Consider the following 23506-nt stretch of genomic DNA (forward strand, 5'->3'; position numbering starts at 1 on the left):
ACAGAACCATTTTTTGGCAATCTCAATGAATCTCAACGAATGCATCAGATCATTGTCCTGCCGGAACACGGATGTCCTTTTCATACCCAGAGTACTCGAGTGTATGAAGTAACTCATCTTGAAGGATACTCATATATAGCTCAGCATTGAGACCACCATTGATCCTGGTCAAGTATCCAATGCCTTTGACTGTGAAACAACCCCATATCATCATGCTTCCTCCACTGACAGTTCCTTCAATTTCTTCATCCGATAGCCCTTTTTTCCCTTGTTTCTTCCAGACCCATTTGCACCCATCAGACCCTAGTCCATTGACTTTCCTCTCATTGCTCCAAATCACCCATTTCCAATCTTCTATTGTCCACTTTTTTAAATTTTTTGCAAACTCAAACTGACGCTTTTTATGACAATATTGAAGTTGAAGCTTCTTCACCTTTTTTTGGGCCACTATTCCAGACTTGTTTAATGTGCTTTGCACGATGCTTGCATGGACATCTGTGATCTGATTATCATGAAGCATACAAGCCACCTCCACTGCCGTGTTTGTCACACAAGAACAGATAGACCTTGAGATGAGCCCACTTGCTGACTCTGATATTTTGCCTGGATGTCCTTTTTTTGGTTTCTGAATGGATGGATGGACTTCATTTCGTATTCTTCCAACTGCAATGGCACTCACATGATGCAGTTTGGCAATTTTCGTCAATTATCAATGAGCTGGATGATGCCATTTCTCTTTTCTTGGAAAATCTTCTTCATGGCTACTCGCCGTTGAACAATTGGGTTAATTCTTTTTTTATATTGATAGATCTGGCTATTCTGAATGCTGCGATACCAAACATGTGTATGTTTGATATATATTTTTTTAATTGTTTTATTTTGAATGACGCGAAAGGGCGGTGATTTGAACTTTTATATTTTTTAAATATTTTTTAAAAACTTTAAAAAGTTTAAAAAAACTTTTTGCATGCTTTAATAGTCTCCATGGGAAACTTGAAGCTGCCATAATTCGATTGACTCTACTGCATACAGGCGATGATACATGCCAACCCATCGGTAACCCGCGATCACGTGACGGGCACATATGGGCGGGATTTCTGTTGCGCTTCCCGGAAAGGCGGGATTTCCATTGCGCATTTAACTAGTTGACAGTCATGGGTGGATCGCGATTCCACCCGTGGCTGTTGCGGGCACATGTCAGTTGTGTACATCAGCTGACATGTGCCCGGAAAGGTGCAGCTTCAGCGCCGGAGCCCACACCAAACAGGGGGACTCCAACATCAGCATACTTTTACGCCCGATGTCAGAAAGGGGTTAAGCAGAAAAATATTTTTCCACCACCAGGAGCAAAACAGTAACAATGCAGGTGTAATAATTATAGGGGATAACTCAGGAGACTCTTTGCATGGAACAAGACAACTACAGGACACAGTTTTATAAGTGGTAAAGTCTATATTATCACACGGTGATTCAAACAGGTGCAGAGAGAAACTCAAGTCCACAACACTTGGTGCAAATATCAAATGCAGCTCAGCAGTCTATAGGAAACTTCAGAGGAAAATGCAATCACGCAGAAAGTCTATGAAGCACAATTATTCTTGAGGATACTTGACACGAATAAGTCCTTGCTTAGTCCACAACACAGATAGATATGCTTATAAGGCAGTTCAAATAATATCTTAGCTCAACCAGGGAGGTCTGGTTAATAGTCTCAGGTTCTTGCAGAGCAGAAACAGCTTACATGTCCAGCAAATGCAGATGGAATCAAACACGAGCAGCAGATGAAGGAGGTTTACTGGAACTGGTGTATGCAGCAGGAACTCAGAGCAGAGTAGCAGGATAACCCCACAGGTTCACAGGAGCAGGTATATAGCCAGGGAGTCACCAGAGGTCAGGAGCTGGATGCAAGGCAGAATACTCTAGCACAGACTGAAGGCTGGGGTGGAGTTTTATAGCAGGAAGACACAGTGCACATGAGACCAAAGATGCCATCTTGGAAAAGGGCAGTAATGCACAAAAAGGTAATAAAAAATGTTCAGAGTCCTGACAGCAGGGACATGATGAGAACCTGTAGAACTAATCATACGCTAAATAGTTGCAAGTCAAATTTATGTATGAGATAACCAAGATGATTGTCCAAAAATGTTGGTAGCCTGAGGTTAGAAGCAGAAGTGGATGGTGAGATATGGAGCTGGAAAGTCAAAAGTTCAAAACATTGTTACTCTTTTGCTTGTCACTGTATTTCACGGTGCATACTGAGACTGAAATTCTCAAACTCACAGCGGGTCTCCCCAAGTTACAGCCTTATATGTGTGTGTGACGCTGTAAGTTCAGGTCAGGAAACTAACGGTGAGTCAGAAAATTGCGGTCTATACATACGGACTCTGAAATATGCCCATCTGAACTGGGCCTAATAGATAAAAATTGCTATCTCAGGCTCACCTGACGTCTCGGTATGTGAACTAGTTCAGAGGCAAGAAGGTTCGTGGTGTAAAAGCCAAATATAGCCATAGGCCGCCATTTACTGGACAGATACTGTACTTAAAGGGTGTCCAAAGGAAAACAATGAGAACCCACTACTTAGCACAACACAGGACGATATAAGTCTTAAAGGGGGTTTCCAGAAACATCTAAATAATGGGCAGAAAGTACAAGAAAGTCCAACTGATCAATTACCTGCCGCTCCAGTGCTCATTGGTGGGTCTTAGATTACCAGCTTTAGTCATCACATACCATATAGCCAAGTGAACCAGTCACTGTGCCTCACTGGTCTCGTGCCATGCAAGCTAGCATCACCAGTGATCGGCTGCAGCATTCACATGAACGTACGCCCCTGGAACACCAGGAGGTGTTACTGGAGATTGGTGAATCGAGCAGGTGAGTACGCAGTATTTTATTATTTTTATTGCATTGTTTGTTCTTAGATAACTTTTCTTTCAGATCCACAACGTCCACGTTTAAGGTGCCCAGACAGGATAAATGCAAGTCAACAATACTGGCAGGACAATCTATCCATCATCCTCGAGATAAGAGATAAAAGAAAAAGATTGGACGTGTCAAATTACGATACGCCCAGTCCTTTCTTCCCACAGAGAGAGAAAAAGAAGACATATATTTGATCGTACTTGCCATCCATTCTGATTTTGCCGCAACATTCCATAAAAGGAGCAAGGATGAAAACCACACCCAAAAGTGGCCATTTTGGGGGCGTCCCTGGGTGGGACTCACAAAATTTATGTAGTATATGTTGGTATTTAGGGATGTATGGCCGCCTTTAGCTTGTACATTCCCAGATTAGGCCCACAGGACTTTGTCTGATGCAGGAATGTGCCATCGTTTTGGAATAGGGTCTTAATGTTCCTTCTTTTTTTGTACTTTTTCAGTCTTTCCAAATTTTTTGTGGTCCCTTCCAAGCTGCTAGACAATGACTTGAAGAAATCATTTGCACACTTTCAGCAGAGACGCATTCCTGTGAGTAGGGGCCGAGCCCTAATATACAGTAATAAGCGATTCTCCCACAGCAGGTCTAACACGCTGGTGCGATCTTGTGTTGTAGAGGTGGTCATGGCACCACCCCGGAGGAAGTGACCTACTGAGATCAGCTGGGATTCAGACCAACACGGACCCTAATAAAGATGACTTGAGGTAAGTAGAACAGAGGCCTACCTGCTGATTTTCAGAGTCGAATGCGTTGCTGGTTTCATATTCAATATTTTCTAAATGAGAAAAAATGTGAATTTTCTGATAGAAAAAAATCATTATAAAAAGGTAAAATATTATAAAGAGCAAATTATGAAATTATGGTAGTTTGAGGGAATGCTGTTGCGTTGGAGTTTTTGTAAATGATTTGCTGTGATAATTGGTACTGTGGGTGGGAAAAACTTCCAACTCCACCAGCAGGACAGCGAGTGCAGTGCTGTAATAAAGGAACTTCGGAAAATTGCTACGATATCACGTCTCTTACTTTTGTACCCTACGCCCTGAGCACAGATGAGTTAATACATAATGACGTCCCTTTAAATACTCACACTTTTGGCCTTCCCTCTTTATAGGGCTAATTATTTTGTGGCTGATCACTAGAGAGCGCATCACACTTTACTCAATGAGTCTCCTGTAAGGCGATCCTCCCTGTACGCTGTCATTCTCTGGTTACATGACCTCCTGTCCTGAGATTTCTTTGACTCTCCGCGTCTCCTGGTCTTTGGTTACTTCTCATTGTCTTCGTTTTCCTCTGTGTCATTTTATACGTGAAGCCACAACGTTGTAGGTCGGTGGTCTGAATACACCGGAGCTTTTTTCTTCTTTGTAACAGAATTCGGGGCTTTGTACAAGAGTTAATCCGCTGACTGGTCACTAATTATTGATTTGGTTTTCCAGGACGATAAGATCCCTGTTATTCGGCAGCCATTCGCAGTGTGTGATTATTGACACCAGCGAGGAGCTGCCGTCTGTAGCCGACATCCAGTTTTCCTTCCTCAAGCTCCGTGCCTTGTGTTGTAGTGGTAAGATCCTCGCCCTACTTTAAGCTTTGCATTTGCAGATCTGCCAGCGAAGCAATTTTTTACTTAAATGAGTGTAATTTGGTCTAAATGTTATTTTAAAAATAAGCGTCTGTGAAGGCGTCCATATGCTTTATCTGTGGCCCAGTTTACCTGAACGTCATAATGCAATCCTTGGCTAACGAGAAACCTCTCGGTAACAAAACATTAAGAGGAGAGCATCGTCTAACAAAGTTTCAGCCTGTATTGATCGGTCAGGGGAAAGTTATTACATTTTAATTCCTCCAGAGGAAGCCAGAACAGAAGAGATCTTTGCTGAGGGATCAGCGTCTATTAAAAAAAAAGACTTGATCTGCATTTTGTCTGTGGGTTAAACAGATATTAATAATGGAGATTTTGGGAGATAGCTAAAGTACATACAGTATATTGCTCCGCACCATGTGCCGGATACTTAGAGGCAGCAGCCTCTCATTACTAATGTTACCAGTGGTGCTACAAACATTCCCAGGTCGCATGGTAAATGGAGATGTGCAAATCAATTTGCAGACCCCGTCAGTAATCTGTGTCCACGGTTAGAAGCCTTGTGAAACCTCTCCCTATTGGTATCCCTCTTATGATTAGTAAGTCCGCTTTCAGTCCCATGGGTCACAAATGTCACCATCGTTATTTTGGGAGGGACTTTCACCTGTGCTCTTTGTCTATCCGGCCTAACAATTTAATAATGAAGTTGTGGCATACATATTACACACATGGAGCACACGAATTATAGTACATTAGGACATAATAGGGAAAACTGCAAAACAGAAATCCTAATAAACCACAGAGAAACACAGCCAATAGGTCCCATAAAAAATGACTTTATTAAATATATATTAAAAACAACAACACGGAGGAAAAAGGTACATAGGAGAAAGTGAGGTTAGTGAAACAACATATGGCAGTAACAATAGTACACATAGGGCTCCAAGGTATCACCCACCGCACAAACACCGCATATTAACTGATATGAACCACAAAAGGTGGATGAAATCACAATAAAAGACACACACCGGTAGCTTTGCACAAGGCCGATAAGTAGTATATTATATGTAATGCAAGTGCAGGGAAAAAATGCAATCACTGAAGATCAGCCATTTACTACGATGGTACATACTAATCGGAACATTACCTTGTGTGCACTAACGGTGGGGGACCCCGAGCCCACCCCGACGCGCGTTTCGGAGCGCCACAAAGCTCCTTCCTCAGGGGGTGTGACAGATAGGTGCCAGCAGCATCTTTTTATGTGGCCATACTGGAACTCACCATCAGCACATGGCGCACCGCCCACAGATACCACCAGCCAGAGCGCCGCTGCCATCCGAAACCGGAAACACGCGGGCCCCACGTGATCAGGTATCACAATGACAGCAGACGCCGGCAATAACAGACCGCAGGCGGGCGCCTGCGCAGAAAAGAGTCACAGACGCCATTAATGTTTAGGGCACAAAGAGAGGGCACAAAAAAACTAACAGAAACTTGAAAAAGTATAGTATATATAATTTAGTATAGTGGTGGAAGGAAGCGACAAGGACCTGTGTGCATGAACTGCTTAGAAAACTGGTTGTCATGTCCAAGGGGATAGCCAGCATCTCTAACTTCCGCAGCTGGCGAAATCCCAGTGTTTCGGTCACCTCCTGATGTGGAAGGTAAAGCTGCAGGATACCAGGAGAATGGACAGCCACATTTTTGACAAGGCAATGCACTCGGCAGTAGTTATCACTTTCCTTCCCCCATACTGATAGCGTGGCTTCCGCGCCTTCCATTTTGGCCGCTTCCACACATCATTTTTTTGCCGTCAGGCAGAATCCGGCGAATTTGGAATTTTGGAAAAAATGGATCCGTTGCAAATTGTGAAAAACTGATGCAACGGATTTGTTTTTTCGCCGGATCCGAGTATGTGGATCTGCCGGCTATTTTGGATTCAGGGGAGAGAGAGAGAGAAAGAGACCAGAATGGAATATGTAAAAATCGGAGCATGCTCAGTGTAAAAAAGCGGATTCCATCATATGACGGATCTGGCGCCATAGGCTTCCATTATAACAAAAGCCGGATGGCGCTGATCCGTCGCTGTCCGTTTTTTCGAAAACTTTTTTTCGTTACTATGTCCGTTTTCTCCGGCCACCGGAAAACAAATTTTCGACGGATCCGGTGAAAAACTGATGAAATGTGAGGTCATCCGTCGCAATCCGTCGTTAATACAAGTCTATGAGAAAAAACGGATTCGGCGGTAACTTTTGCCAGATCTGCTTTTTTCATTCGCCAGATTGTGCCTGATGGCAAAAACCTGATTGAAAAGCAGTGTGAAAGCAGCCTTAGGTAAAGCCAAAAAAACAAATTCAATCCATGGACAGACGTGGTGCTGTTTTTGGAACAAAGCAACCATGTTTTCACAATCCATTAATAGCAAAAATTGGGGTCAAACCATGGATATGGTGCAAATGTTTCCATCATATTTTTTCCGCCTTTAGGTTCCATACTGCCCCCTACGGACCAAAATATATGAAAAAGCTTCATATGGGACTAGAACTTGCAGCCAAAATATTGGCCATTGCTAGCACTAATAACAAAGAGCATGATCATTTGGAGGGAGAGGCATTAAATACTTTTACAGAAAAGCAAAAAGATTTGCAGAAGCCACTTCTGATCTCTGGTCCAGTCCTCTGTTGCCGCAAGACTTCACTTAGGTGAGTGTCCTCAGCCCAACACCTCCTGGGGACCAGTGTTGCTTTCTCTGCGATGCAACATAAAAACAATGTGGAGCTGAGGCCAGAGGTGGCCAGGAGATGCCGACCACAGGAGTGACAGCCCGCTGCAAGAGAACAAGAAATGGCTTCCGCAAATCTTTTTTTCTCATTTCTAGCAGGCACCAAAGTCATTGTAAAATGCTTCTTCCAGATACCGCCACACCAGTGCCGAATGAGAAATGGTTGTCAAATCTGGAGGGAACTCGCTGGTTGGACCACGTCAGGTAAGGAGGCGGCCATTAAATTTCCAGTTAGCAACTGAAAAGTGCTGTAGCATTACAAGTCTATCTGATCTATGTAACCTGTAACATTTCTGGAAAGTCATGATAATGAGGGCTCCTCCCATGTGCCACTTGTAAGAAGTCACCAGGGATATATTACCTTGACCCAGGTGTGACTGTTACATCTGCCCTTTTTGAACAGATTGGACTCTAACTGGCCATACACCTAGAGCCAGGGCTATCCTCACATCGACTAGTCACATGCCTCGGTTATTTGGTGGCTATCATGTAGGGTGTTCTGATGTGGTCACTACCAAGACTCTGTATGGGCAAATAGTCATACACGGTGGGCTATTAACCCGTGAATGAGCAGAACGCTCATCTTGGCAGAACATCCTGTGCATTGGACAGCACACTGCTAAATACTGGCTGTGTAAGAATGGAAAGGTGCCTCCGAGTGCCAAGGGGGATGAGAAGGGAGGATGTACAGATGCTCCAATAGATAGAAATGCCACATGGCTCTGGTCTAATACAGATCTTCTGACGAAGCCACGACGGTGAAACGTGCGTCAAGGCCTTTCCTGCCTACAGCACGCCTGCACTCTTTCACAACATGTCCCAAGGTAACTATAGATCGCCATGAGTGGCATAGACTTATATTTAATTGCCCTGGGTTACACTGTATGCTCTTTGTTATCTGCTCTGTTGTGAGATGAGTATTGATTGATAGGCTATTTAGCCCAATTATCTTTTTTAATATTACTCATATACATGGCTGACTACCTTTCTAGTGACCTTTTAGCATATGGCAGTGCGATACTGCAGCATGATTTTTTTGGATTTTTTGTGTTCTTTGCCAGTATAATTGTTACCATCTGCTACCATCTATGCACACTGGCTGTTCTTAAACTGTTGCCCATTAACCTTGTATAAAATTATATAAAATTATTAATATTTCAATAAAATTTGTTTTGATGTTTCGCTACCTCTATTTCAGGCGTGGATTTTGTGCGCTATCATATTGTTAATTACTGATACCAACTCTTTTGTCATTAGTCACTGACCCACAGCCTGGTGTTGTTTTATGGGTTTATATATAGACCTAGTAATCTTGTCTGAGATTAGCGCAACTCTAAAAGACTACCTGTCCTATCACACAAACCTGTAGAAGAGCATGATCTGCCTGCCTTCATGCCCCACAGTAAAAGAATACTAACATGTACTGGAACTTTCCACATTTTCATGGTCTGTAATTTGCCATGCACACTTTTTCATTGGGCAATTCATCAGAATTCTGCCAGTACTATACTAGCTCCCTCACAGAATATATTGCTTCTGCCATTGTCCAATGACGTGCCTGCCTTGAACTGAAAGTCTGCTTCTCAATTATGCCTGTATACAGTTTGATGGACAGGAGACCGCCCTTCCAGACAAAAGTCCCACCTCCACTTCCTATAAAGAAACCAAGTCCCGCCCCCGCTTCCGGTAGATTAGCAAGGACCCGCCCCAGTTTCCAGTAGGGTAACAAATATTCCCCCTTGCTTCCTGTACGGCAACAAAGACCAGCCCCGCTTCATGAATGGTAACAAAGACCAGCCCCGCTTCATGAATGGTAACAAAGACCAGCCCCGCTTCATGAATGGTAACAAAGACCAGCCCCGCTTCATGAATGGTAACAAAGACCAGCCCCGCTTCATGAATGGTAACAAAGACCAGCCCCGCTTCATGAATGGTAACAAAGACCAGCCCCGCTTCATGAATGGTAATATCTAACTGGCCCCACATCATAAAGGGTAACTGAGACCCGCCCCTAATACATGTAGGATAAAAAACAAATAGAAAGCGCTCCTTGTGCGGATCAGCAGATAATATTAGGTTAAGATGAGTGACCACTACTCACCTGGATTAGTTGTGCATGATTAACATGATGAATCCTCCATATCTGCAGCTGTGCCCCCTGGACCACCACCATTAGGTCCAGATTGAAAGAACTAAGATGAAAATGTAAGTAAAAATTCCAAAGCTCTGACAAGGATGTAGGAAGAGTTTTCTTTTATTCAAAGTATTAAGCTATGCATGACGGAGCCGGTCCAGATCCTTCATCAGGCTGATACAGACTGAGCACTACATGCCATCATTTATACTAGCCTTCAATCTCATTAGTTCACGTGTTAAAAATGTACATACAATGTTAATAACATTTAAAATTCCCAGGTTCACCAGAAAACACACTCAAAAATTATTTGCAGATGAAAACAAAGTAAAATATTAGTCCCTATAACAATTAGAGTATAAAGGGCTAAAAATTGTACAGTTTACAATAGTAGTATCCAAGCAAATCCTCACTGAACGGTGTTGTCTATACATTCATTGAGACCCTCAGGTGACAGGGTGGATATAAATATCCAATATGACTCCCTGTTCACCAAAAGTCTGGAACCTATTGGATGTGTGTGTTGTGATCTGTTCTAAGAGGGTGAGTTTCAGATATCTGGGATCTTTCCTGTGATCAGTGAGGAAATGCTTGGACAAACTACTGGAATAATACCATATGCCTGGTGAGCAGGAGTCATGTTGGATATTCAGACTATCCACCCTGTCATCTGAATGTCTAAATGAATGTAGATAACACCGTTCAGTGAGGACTTGCGATGTCATTATGGATAGTATAAGTGACGGCATGTAGTACTTAGTCTGTATCAGCTTGATGAAGGAGCTGGACCGGCTCTGTAACACGTAGCCTAATAATAATAATTTTAATAAAAAAGAAAACGCTTACTACATCTTTGGCAGCACTTTTGGAAGCCCATTTTTTTTACTTATATTGTCATCCTGATACATCTAGGGTAACAAAGGCTGCCCCCAAATCATGAAGGGTAATAAAGACCCTCCCTCGCTTCATGTAGGTTAACAAAGACCCTTCCCCAGCTTCATGTAGGGTAACAAAGAGCCGCCCATGCTACATGTAGGGTAACAAGGAGCCACCCTCGCTTCATGTAGGGTAACAAAGACCCGCCCTCGCTTCATGTAGGGTAATAAAGATCCACCACTGCTACATGTCAAACTCTGGCCTGCAGGCCAAATCTGGCACACAGGGAAAGTATATTTGGCCTACAACGCCAAGCGGCTCACCGCCTAGCACCACACTTTCAACTTTATTGCATCTTTGATGCCCATACATTCAACAGCAATGATGGAAGAGGGAGCCTTCGGCTGACGCTTCTTCCGCCATCATTCTCCCTCTGCATCTGATGTCTCAGCGCAGCAGACACGATTAAGTAATTACAAGATGCCCGCTGTGCACCATGGAGAGACTGGAGTAGCAGGGGAATAAGGAGAGGTGAGTTGTTTTTTTTTATGTGGAGCCCATTATACTGTATGGAGCACTATGTGGGTCCATTATATTGTATGGGGCACTATATGGAGCTATTATACTGCATGGAAGCAATGCAGGGCCCATTATACTGTATGGAGCACTATGTGGGACCATTATACTGAATGGAAGGCAATGCAGGGTTCATACTGTTTGGAGGACTATGTGGGGCCATTATACTGTATGAAGCACTATGTGGGGCCCATTATTCTGAAAGGAAGCCAATGCAGTGCCCATTATACTTCATGGAGGACTATTGTAGCGCCCCCATTGCCGCAGGGCCGAAGGGTACCCGGTACCGGGCCTCTGAGTCTCTGCTCTAGGGTTGTCACGGTGGCTAGACCCGGTCCGTGACCCTGCTGAGGGGCGTACAGTAATAGATGTGGATGATGGTGGTAGTGTAGTGCCGGTCGCAGTCAATAACGAGGACACCAGGTTGCAGTCTCTTTACCTCTTTACTGAAGGCTTCAGGGTCCTCAATCTGGAATACGGTTAACCGGGCTGCGCAAGTCCGGCCGGTCCGATGGCACCTCCAGAGTTCCCTTTGCAGGTGGAAATCTGTGCCTACCTGCTAGCGCTATGTGTTGTGGTCCTCCCCTGCTGTGCTTACGGGATAGTCCCCACAACTGTTGTGTCTGTTTCTCGTGTTCCCTCACAACTCGATTAGATGATCTTCTGCTAATCTTCCGTCCCTCCCAGGTGTTATGGTTGGGATGCACCCGTATGACGGGTAGGCTCGGAGCTCTTCCGGGACCCTAGAGGCCCCTCTCCAAAGGTTGCCTCCTATGTCTGCGTAGGTGATTTAAGTGAGACAGCCCGCCTGTGACTGACTGTCCTGCCGTTGGTTTGAAGTATGGCTTAGAGCTCTGTACCTCCTCGGCGTTCCGGCCGCCGGTTGTTTACGCCTCAGTAGGATGTTGCCTCGATCTTACAGCACGACTCCCACTGGTATTCTCCTTCTTGCTTTGATCTCGTTTCTCACTCAGCACAATAAATCTCGCTTCTTGTCCTTTCTTAGGGCACCGCCGCTATGAAGTGCAGGCGCGGTCCCGTAGCTTTCTCTCTGTTTGCCAGGCCTCTGTCAGGATCCCACCCCTGACAGGGACCCTACCGAATCTTCCCCTGCAACACCCTCTGCCACAAGGTGTTGCCTGGTTCCAACCCAGTCAGCGTTCTCTCTAACTTCCTGCCTGACCCCCAGTTTTACCAGTATGTGAGGAGTGGCCTAATGAATAGTACCCTTAGCTCCCCCTGGAGGCCCGACTGTGAAATGTATTGGTGTATGTGATACCTGGTCAGATGAACTTCTTCAGTGCCATCAAACGTACCATAGCCCCCCTTAGCGGCGGAGCCACAGTACTGCAACGACCAGGACTCTGGGGCGCTGCACTATGTTGGGCCATTATACTGTGAAGGGATTTAGGGAATCAGACTGTGATGGGATTTGCTGGGGGTGGTACAGTACGGTCATCATACACTGCATGTGGAGGGTACTGTGGAGGAATTCACTGTGGGATGTCTTACAGTGTTTGGGGGGCACTATTGTTGACATAATACTTTAATATCTGCATTATTCAAGGTTTTTTATCCCTTGTTATTACTTATATAAATTAGGCGATTGCTTTTTACTGCAATTACATAACAATACATTATTAAAAAATATACTAAGATCTATTAATTAAAATGTACTTTGTTAGTGGGACACCCCTTTAACTTTGTTTCCATATGAAAAGATTTGCCGTTATATATTTGATTATGAGGAAAAACTTCCCTAATTGTAGACATTTTTGTTAATAAATATCAAAGTTGGCCCACAACTTTGTCCAAGCTTTTAATTTTGACCCTCTGTGTATTTGAGTTTGACAACCCTGAATAAGGAGACAGGGACCCACCCCCTCTTCCTGTAGCAGGAAAAAGATCCACCCCGCTCCCTGTAGAGGGACTAAGGCCACCCAGTTACCTGTAAGTGGACAAAGACCTGCTACCACTTCTTCTAGAGAGACAAAGACCTGCTAATGCTTCCTGTAGGGTGACAATGACCCAATGCCACGTCCTGTAGGGGACAAAGTCTCAGCACCGCTTCCTGTAGGGGGACATAGACCCGCTACTGCTTCCTGTAGTGAGACAAAGTCTTATCTCTGCTTCCTGTAGGGGGACAAAATCTCAGCCCTGCCTCCTGTAGGGGGACAAAGTCTCAGCCCTGCTTCCTGCAGGGGTATAGAGACTCACCCTCATGTCTTTAAATCCATCTCGGGTTCTGTGCTGCTAGAGACGGATTACACTTGATAGCAGACAGTAAACAGCACGTCACACAGTAGAGCGTAACCTACTGGCTGTCAGTTTGGAAGGCTTTTTGGGAGGTAGACGACAAAGTTTATAAATAAAGCAGTTAGCAGATTGTCTATCACTATATGCATGACATGAGATAAAGTTGTCAGAGAGTACAGCAACCATTTAATATGCAGCATTACTACCAGTTTCTCATTATCCATCTCTAGGGTTGCTTTCCATCTTACAGCTTTGTTCTTCAGCGCTACTCTAGTCCAAAATTAAGTACGCTCTGCTAAGACAAGCATGGATTCCAGCACATGAAAGCTGTAGACTGTCACCTTGCCAGCACTGTCTGTCCTATTCCTACAATATAAGAAGAGTTGTATTGTGATGGGTCCGAATATGGCATTACTATATGTATTACATATATCCATGCACTGAATCTTCATTGCAGGTCATGTCTGAAGAAAGCCAGCGAATTGTCCATGTTGCTGAGTGAACGGAATAGATCCATTGTCCTTCAAGGTAAGCTACTCCCTAGAATAACCGGATTGACGAGTCTACTGAAGACCCATTTAGTAAGGCTTATAATATGGAAATAGCTTGGAATGTTCGTTCTCAAATATCGGTCTGTTTATATGGGTCTTAGGGATGTGTTCACATATTACAGACACAGATCAATGCAAAAACATGATTGGAGTTTGAAGGAAACAGCTTTACATTAGCCTTACTCTGCCAAAAGGACTGGGTTTAGGCTTAATGATGCCCTCTGGGGGTGCCCATCATTACCACATCTAGTGGTGGTGCCTCTCCCTGGTACACGCTGTGGTGCTGCACCTTTCTGGAGAGCCGTGTGGTGGTGCACTGCACTGGTACGCCATAGACTTTTTCAGAGAGGAGGCCCCCATCTATTGATAAGCGCGGAGTATGCAGACCCAATGACCGATCGTCTTTCCTCTTGCTGTCACACGACAGAGCCCGAAGACCGGGATATAAACTGTGTGCTGACATCTCTGGTACAGTTGTTATCGGATCCTCACGCCAGAACTTTACGCGGCTTCCAGAGCTTGGTTCAGAAGGAGTGGGTATCGGCCGGACATCCCTTCATGCAAAGGATCAATCACTTCAAGCAATCAGACAAAGAAGAAGTGAGTGACGGTTACGTTTTACAAGAATGATATAAAAATGGACGTGCTCAAATCCTGGCACTCTGATAGTGTACCAAAAATGTCACCAAGCATGGATTATCCTCTCTTTCTCACAGTCCCCGGTGTTTCTGCTGTTCCTGGACTGTGTCTGGCAGTGTCTCCAGCAGTTCCCGACTGCCTTCGAGTTCACAGAGTCCTATCTCCTGGCTCTACATGACAGCACCTACAACCTGTTCTGCAGTACCTTCACCCATAACTGCCCCTGGGACCGTATCAGAGGAAGCCAGGTAATACCACATGTCATAGTACTGCACTTGTCTAGACGCAATGCCCCAATATCTGTCATTTCATTTCAGCGGCACTCATATAGCCAGACTTACACCCCAGTAAACGGCTGGAGGGACATTGTGCGAGAGAAGATACTACTGAATGGAGACTACAAGTCAGCGGAAGAGGTGAAGGAGTCTCCACCGACGGTCTGGGAGTGGAGTATGTTCTACCGCCAGTCACGTAGGCAGCAGTTCCGTAATCCCATGTATCACGTCAGGGCGCAAGAAGCACTGAACGGCAATGAACTCATGCACAACGCTGACAAGGTGAGCGCCAGGGTAATAGAGAACGACAAATAGTTCCTAATATCTCTGCTAACTGAAGTGTGGCTTGGATATGGAAAGAGGGAGGATGGGTAGTTAGGCTTAATGAGGTTGTCCAGCTCAGGAAAATTGTTCCTAAAAGGCCTCTGACTGTTTAGCATCTTGATATCATAGAAATGGGCAGAAATGTTCGCTCAGCCAATCACTGGCCACAGAGGTGACCTTCCTTAGCAACTGATTGGTCTCTGCAGTGACTCTCTTCAGCTACTGATTGATTACAGGTAATCCTCCTCAGTTACTGATTGGCAGCAGTGGTAACACTCTCCAGCCATTGATTGGCCGCAGCAGTGACCCTCCTCAGCTAATGATTGGAAATGCTCACACAGCCAATCACTGGCCAAAGGGTGACCCTCCTCATTCATTCATTGGAAATACCTGCTCAGCCTCTGATTGGCTGCAGTGGTGAGCCTCTTCAGCCACAGATTAGAAATGTCTGCTCAGCCACTGGCTGGCCGCAGATGTGACCTTTCTCAGCCACTGGTTGGCCGCAGCGGTGACTCTCCCAAGCCACTGGTTGGCCACAGCAGTGACCCTCCCCAGCCACTGGTTGGCCTCAGGGTGAAACTTCCCAGCTACTGATTGGCCCGCAGTGGTGACCCTGGCCCCACTGGTTGGCCACAGAGGTTAAACTCCCCAGCCAGTGGTTGGTTGCAGAAGTGTCTTTCCCCAGCCACTGGTTGACAGCAGAGGTGACCCTCTCCAGTCACTAGTTTGCTGCAGAGGTGACCCTCATCAGCCACTGATTGACTGACAGGCGTTTCCAGTTTGGGGTCACAAAATAGTAATCAGAAAGAACTGGAAAACTGTCAGACTAGGAGCTATGGTGGAATCGGTGAGAGCAACTATTTATACTTCTTAACCAGTCTCAGCCCTTTTAGAAAATTTTGTTATGGTTTAAATATGAAAGAGGTATCCCACAAAAATATTTATAACCAATTGTGTGATCATTAGGACCCCAATAATCACTAAAACAGGGGTCCTGAGCCTATCATTCCAGGAGAGATTGAATGGAGTGGTGGTCTATCTTACACAGTTTCTCTCCATACAGTGCTCCGTTTTTTGGTGCATGTACGGTGTGATGTAAAAGATTGGGCACCCCTGGTCAAAATTACTGTTATTGTGAACAGTTAAGCAAGTTGAAGATGAAATGATCTCTAAAAGGCATAAAGTTAAAGATAACGCATTTCTTTTGTATTTTAGGCCAAAAATATATATATTTTTTCATCTTTTAAATTGAAAAAATTACAAAAAGGCAAATGGGCCTATGCAAAAGTTTGGGCACACTTGGAAATGTGTGTGCTCATATAATGTTGACCAAGGTTTCAGACCTTAATTAGCCTCTTAGGGTTATGGCTTGTTCACTATCATCGTTAGGAAAGGCCAGGTCATGCAAATTTCCCAGCTTTATAAAAACCCCGCCTCTTCTTAACTTGTGCCAAAAACAGCAGTCATGGGTTCTTCTAAGCAGCTATCAAGCGCTTTGAAAATGAAAATGGTGGAGGCCCACAAAGCAGGAGAAGGCTATAAGAAGATAGCAAAGTGTTTTCGAGTTGCCCTTTCCTCAGTTCAAAATGTAATTAAGGAATAGCAGTAAACAGGAACAGTGGAGATCAAGATAAGGTCTGGAAGACCAAGAAAAATTTCAGTAAAGGTACCTTCACACTAAGCGACGCTGCAGCGATACAGACGATGCCGATCGCTGCAGCGTTGCTGTTTCGTCATTGTGTGGTCGCTGGAGAGCTGTCACACAGACGGCTCTCCAGCGACCAACGATGCCGAAGTCCCCTGGTAACCATGGTAAACATCGGGTTACTGAGCGCAGGGCCACGCTTAGTAACCCGATGTTTACCCTGGTTACCATTGTAAAAGTAAAAAAAAACCACATACTCACATTCCGGTGCCCGGCGTCCGCTTCCCTGCACTCCTCCTGCAACCTGTGTCAGCGCCGAACATCTCCGGCATCTCCCACAGAGCAGAGCGGTGACGTCACCGCTCTGCTTTACGGCCGGCACTTACACAGGATGCAGGAGGAGTGCAGGGAAGCGGACGCCGGGCACCGGAATGTGAGTATGTGGGGTTTTTTTTAACTTTACAATGGTAACCAGGGTAAACATCGGGTTACTAAGCGCGGCCCTGCGCTTAGTTACCCGATGTTTACCCTGGTTACCAGTGAAGACATCGCTGGATCGGTGTCACACACACCGATCCAGGGATGTCAGCGGGAGATCCAGCGACGAAATAAAGTTCTGGACTTTCAGCAACGACCAGCGATCTCACAGCGGGATCCTGATCGCTGCTGCGTGTCAAACACAACGATATCGCTAGCCAGGACGCTGCAACGTCACGGATCGCTAGCGATATCGTTTAGTGTGAAGGTACCTTAAGAGCTGCTCATAGGATTGCTACAGAGGCAAATCAGATTTCCTGCTTGACTGCAAAAGACCTTCAGTAAGATTTAGCAGACTTTGGAGTGGTGGTACATTGTTCTACTGTTCAGAAACACCTGCACAAATATGGCCTTCGTGGAAGAATCATCAGAAGAAAACCTTGCCTGCATCCTCACCATAAAATTCAATGTCAGAAGTATGCAAAAGAACATCTGAACAAGTCTGATGCATTTTGGAAACAAGTCCTTTGGACTGATGAGATTAAAATAGAACTCTTTGGCTACAGGGATCTAAGGTATGTGTGGAGAATAAAGAGCACAGAATTTCAGGAAAAGAACATCTCAACAACCATTAAGCATGGGGAGGTGGATCAATCATGCTTTGGGTTTGTGTTGAAGCCAATGGCACGAGGAACATTTCACAGGTGGAATGGACTCAATGAAATTTCAACATATTCTCAATGCAAACATAACACCATCTGTAAAAAAGCTGACGTTGAAAAAAGAATGGCCTCTACAAATGGATAATGATCCTAAATACACTTTAAAAACCACAATAGACAACCTCAAAAGCTGCAAGCTAAAGGTTTTACAAAGGCCCTCATAGTCCCCTGATCTGAAAATCATTGAAAATCTGAAGCTAGACCTCAAAATAGCAGTACATGTAAGACTACCCAGGAATCTCACAGAACTGGAAGAATTCTCCAAGGAAGAATGGATGAAAATCCCTCAAACAAGAATTGAAAGACTCTTGTCTGGCTTCAAAAATCGTTTACAAGCTGTGGTACTTGCAAAAGGGGGTGTTCCTAGGTACTAACCATGCAGGGTGCCCAAACTTTTGCATCGGTCCATTTCTCTTTTTGAAATTTTGTAAATGTAAAAGATGAAAAAAAAAAATATAAATATATATATATATATATATATATATATATATATAGAATATATATATTATTTTTTGCCTAAAATACAAAGGAAATGTGTCATCTTTAACTTTAGCCGTTTTAAAGATCATTTCATCTTCAAATTGCTTTACTGTTCACAATAACAGTAATTTTGACCAGGGGTGCCCAAACTTTTACATCCCACTGTAGGACCACCACTACTTCCAGACTCCTCAGGTAGAGAGGCTCAGGCCCTCCTTTGTATTATTATTATGGTCTGGGCTCTGGAGTCGGAGTCTGTGTCCATTTTGGTGGAGTCTGAGTTGGTGTAAAATGGACCGACTGACTCCTAAAATATCTAATAAATTGGATACAGTAGTACGTGGTATATCTTGATTTTTCCAAAGCGTTTGATACCGTGCCACAAAAGGTTTGTATACAAATTGAGAATGCTGGATCTGGGGGAAAATGTGTGTAAATGGGTAAGTAACTGGCTTAGTGATAGAAAGCAGAGGGTGGTTATAGATGGTATATTCTCTAACTGGGTTGCTGTAACCAGTGAGGGTACCGCAGGGGTCGGTGTTGGGACCTATTCTCTTCAACTTATTTATTAACGATCTGGTAGAAGGTTTACACTACAAAATATCGATATTTGCAGATGATACAAAACTAAGGCTACTTTCACACTAGCGTCAGGCCGAGGTTCCCGACGCTAGCGTTGTCTCCGCCGCACAACGGGGGCAGCGGATGCATTTTTCCAGCGCATCCGCTTCCCCATTGTGAGGTGCGGGGAGGTGGGGGCGGAGTTCCGGCCGCGCATGCGCGGTCGGAAAAAGCGGACCGTCGGGAGCAAAAAACGTTACATGTAACGTTTTTTGCTCCCGACGGTCTGCCACAGCACGGCGCAACTGTCGCACGACAGTTGCGACGTGTCATTGCGTCGCAAATGCGTCGCTAATGTTAGTCAATGCAGAAAAAACGCATCCTGCAAGCACTTTTGCAGGATGCGTTTTTTCGGCAAAACGGCGCATTGCGACGTAATGCAGTTAACGCCAGTGTGAAAGTAGCCTAAGTATAGCAGTCAATACAAGAGAAGATAGTATTCTGCTACAGATGGGTCTGGATAAGTTGGAGACTTGGGCCGAAAGGTGGCAGATGCAATTTAACAATGATATATGTAAGGTTATACACATGGGAAGAAGGAATCAATATCACCATTACACACTGAGGGGGAAGTCACTGGGTAAATCTGACATGGAGAAGGACTTGGGGATCCTAGCTAATGATAAACTTACCTGGAGGGAGCAGCCAGTGCCAGGCAGCAGCTGCCAAGGCAAACAGGATCATGGGGTGCATTAACCCCTTTCTGTCATCGGACGTACTATTCCGTCCATGTGGGGTGGGCCTTACTTCCCAAGGACAGAATAGTACGTCCAGCGCGATCGGCCGCGCTCACGGGGGGAGCGCGGCCGATCGCAGCCGGGTGTCAGCTGACTATCGCAGCTGACATCCGGCACTATGTGCCAGGAGCGGTCACGGACCGCCCCCGGCACATTAATCCCCGGCACACTGCGATCAAACATGATCGCAGTGTGCCGGCGGTATAGGGAAGCATCGCGCAGGGAGGGGGCTCCCTGCGGGCTTCCCTGAGACGATCGGTACAAGGCGATGTGCTCACCTTGTACCGAGCATCTCCTCCCTGCAGTCCCCGGATCCAAAATGGCCGCGGGGCTGCATCCGGGTCCTGCAGGGAGGTGGCTTCACAGCGCCTGCTCAGAGCAGGTGCCGGGAAGCCTCCCTGCTGTGCTGTGTGATCGCCGATCTGACACAGTGCACAGCAAAGTTTCAGATCGGCGATCTGTCACTTCACTGTGATGTCCCCCCTGGGGCAAAGTAAAAATGTAAAAAAAAAATTTGCATGTGTAAAAAAAAAAATAAAAAAAAAAAATTCCTAAATAAATAATAATAGAAAAATATTGTTCCAATAAATACATTCCTTTAGCTAAATAAAAAAAACAATAAAAGTACACATATTTAGTATCACCGAGTCCATAACGACCCGACCTATAAAACTGTCCCACTAGTTAACCCCTTCAGTGAACACCGTAAAAAGAAAAAACAAAAAACGAGGCAAAAAACAACGCTTTATTATCATACCGCCGAACAAAAAGTGGAATAACATGCTATCAAAAAGACAGAAATAAATAACCATGGTACCGCTGAAAACATCATCTTGTCCCGCAAAAAACGAGCCACCATACAGCATCATCAGCGAAAAAATAAAAAAGATATAGTCCTCAGAATAAAGAGATGCAAAAATAATTATTTTTTCTATAAAATAGTTTTTATCGTATAAATGCGCCAAAACATAAAAAAAGATATAAATGAGGTATCGCTGTAATCGTACTGACCCGAAAAATAAAACGCGAAACTGTATAAACGCCCCCCAAAAAAGAAATTCATGAATAGCTGGTTTTTGGTCATTCTGCCTCACAAAAATCAGAATAAAAAGCGATCAAAAAATGTCACGTGCCCGAAAATGTTACCAATAAAAACGTCAACTCGTCCCGCAAAAAACAAGACCTCACATGACTCTGTGGACCAAAATATGGAAAAATTATAGCACTCAAAATGTGGTAACGCAAAAAACATTTTTTGCAATAAAAAGCGTCTTTTAGTGTGTGACGGCTGCCAATCATAAAAATCCGCTAGAAAACCTGCTATAAATAGTAAATCAAGCCCCCCTTCATCACCCCCTTAGTTACGAAAAATTAAAAAATTAAAAAAATGTATTTATTTCCATTTTCCCATTAGGGTTAGGGCTAGGGTTAGGGTTAGGATTAGGGCAAGGGTTAGGGCTAGGGTTAGGGTTAGGGCTAGGGTTTGGGTTGGGGCTAGGTTTAGGGCTACAGTTAGGGTTAGGGTTGGGCCTTAGGTTAGGGTTGGGGCTAAAGTTAGGGTTGGGGCTAAAGTTAGGGTTTGGATTACATTTACAGTTGGTAATAGGGTTGGGATTAGGGTTAGGGGTGTGTCAGGGTTAGGGTTGTGGTTAGGGTTACAGTTGAGATTAGGGTTAGGGGTGTGTTTGGATTAGGGTTTCAGTTATAATTGGGGGGTTTCCACTGTTTAGGCACATCAGGGGCTTTCCAAATGCGACATTGCGTCCGATCTCAATTCCAGCCAATTCTGCGTTGAAAAAGTAAAACAGTGCTCCTTCCCTTCCGAGCTCTCCCGTGCGCACAAACAGGGGTTTACCCCAACATATGGGGTATCAGCGTACTCAGGACACATTGGACAACAACTTTTGGGGTCCAATTTCTCCTGTTACTCTTGGGAAAATACAAAACTGGGGGCTAAAAAATAATTTTTGTGTAAAAAAAAATATTTTTTATTTTCACGGCTCTGCGTTATAAACTGTAGTGAAACACTTGGGGGTTCAAAGTTCTCACAACACATCTAGATAAGTTCCTTGGGGGGTCTAGTTTGCAATATGGGGTCATTTATGGGGGGTTTCTACTGTTTAGTTACATCAGGGGCTCTGCAAATGCAACGTGACGCCTGCAGACCAATCCATCTAAGTCTGCATTCCAAATGGCGCTCCTTCCCTTCCGAGCTCTGCCATGCGCCCAAACGGTGGTTCCCCCCCCCACATATTGGGTATCAGCGTACTCAGGAAAAATTGGACAAGTTTTTGGTTCAATTTACACTGTTTCCCTTGGAAAAATACAAAACTGGGGGCTAAAAAATGATTTTTGTGTAAAATAAAATGATTTTTTATTTTCATGGCTCTGCGTTATAAACTGTAGTGAAACACTTGGGGGTTCAAAGTTCTCACAACACATCTAAATAAGTTCCTTGGGGGATCTAGTTTCCAATATGGGGTCAATTGTGGGGGGTTCCTACGGTTTAGGTACATTAGGGGCTCTGCAAATGCAACGTGACGCCTGCAGACCATTCCATCTAAGTCTGCATTCCAAATGGCGCTCCTTCCCTTCCGAGCTCTCCAATGCGCCCAAACGGTGGTTCCCCCCCCACATATGGGGTATCAGCGTTCTCAGGACAAATTGGACAACTTTTGGGGTCCAATTTCTCCTGTTACTCTTGGGAAAATACAAAACTGGGGGCTAAAACATAATTTTTGTGGAGGAAATTTTTTTTTTATTTTCACAGCTCTGCGTTATAAACTGTAGTGAAACACTTGGGGTTTCAAAGCTCTCACAATACATCTAAATGAGTTCCTTAGGGGGTCTACTTTCCAAAATGGTGTCACTTGTGGGGGGTTTCAATGTTTAGGCACATCAGTAGCTCTCCAAACGCAACATGGCGTCCCATCTCAATTCCAGTCAATTTTGCATTGAAAAGTCAAATGGCGCTCCTTCCCTTCCGAGCTCTGCCATGCGCCCAAACAGTGGTTTACCCCCACATATGAGATATCAGCGTACTCAGGACAAATTGGACAACTTTTGGGGTCCAATTTCTTCTCTTACCCTTGCAAAAATAAAAAATAGGGGGCAAAAAAATCATTTTTGTGAAAAAATATGATTTTTTTATTTTTACGGCTCTGCATTATAAACTTCTGTGAAGCACTTGGTGGGTCAAAGTGCTCACCACACATCTAGATTAGTTTCTTAGGGGGTCTACTTTCCAAAATGGTGTCACTTGTGGGGGGTTTCAATGTTTAGGCACATCAGGGGCTCTCCAAACGCAACATGGCGTCCCATCTCAATTCCAGTCAATTTTGTATTGATAAGTCAAATGGCGCTCCTTCGCTTCCGAGCTCTGCCATGCGCCCAATCAGTGGTTTACTCCCACATATGGGGTATCGGCGTACTCAGGACACATTGTACAACAACTTTTGGGGTCCATTTTCTCTTGTTACCCTTTGTAAAATAGAACAAATTGGAGCTGAATTAAATTTTTTGTGTAAAAAAGATAAATGTTAATTTTTATTTAAACATTCCAAAAATTCCTGTGAAACACCTGAAGGGTTAATAAACTTCTTGAATGTGGTTTTGAGCACCTTGAGGGGTGCAGTTTTTAGAATGGTGTCACACTTGGGTATTTTCCATCATATAGACCCCTCAAAATGACTACAAATGAGATGTGGTCCCTAAAAAAAAATGGTGTTGTAAAAATGAGAAATTGCTGGTCAACTTTTAACCCTTATAACTCCCTAACAAAAAAAAATTTTGGTTCTGAAATTGTGCTGATGTAAAGTAGACATGTGGGAAATGTTACTTATTAAGTATTATGTGTGACATATCTCTGTGATTTAATTGTATAAAAATTCA

The 23506-nt window shown here is 44.3% G+C and overlaps 1 protein-coding gene across 3 annotated transcripts in view; it reads left to right on the top strand.

Annotated features, from left to right (window-relative positions):
* The window catches only part of MTMR11 (myotubularin related protein 11), a 59283-nt gene that overhangs the window by 22003 nt on the left and 13774 nt on the right, over positions 1–23506 (top strand). For 2 of the 3 annotated variants that reach the window (XM_077259065.1, XM_077259081.1), the window contains exons 8-14: positions 3384–3471; positions 3557–3645; positions 4378–4502; positions 7434–7506; positions 13602–13672; positions 14123–14295; positions 14412–14891. In XM_077259065.1, coding sequence (XP_077115180.1) covers positions 3384–3471; positions 3557–3645; positions 4378–4502; positions 7434–7506; positions 13602–13672; positions 14123–14295; positions 14412–14891 — 1099 coding nt within the window. The remainder of the gene's footprint in view (positions 1–3383; positions 3472–3556; positions 3646–4377; positions 4503–7433; positions 7507–13601; positions 13673–14122; positions 14296–14411; positions 14892–23506) is intronic. The other variant, XM_077259073.1, reaches the window with a different exon arrangement.

The sequence above is a fragment of the Ranitomeya variabilis genome, chromosome 1, assembly GCF_051348905.1.
Source record: "Ranitomeya variabilis isolate aRanVar5 chromosome 1, aRanVar5.hap1, whole genome shotgun sequence".
NCBI lineage: Eukaryota > Metazoa > Chordata > Amphibia > Anura > Dendrobatidae > Ranitomeya > Ranitomeya variabilis.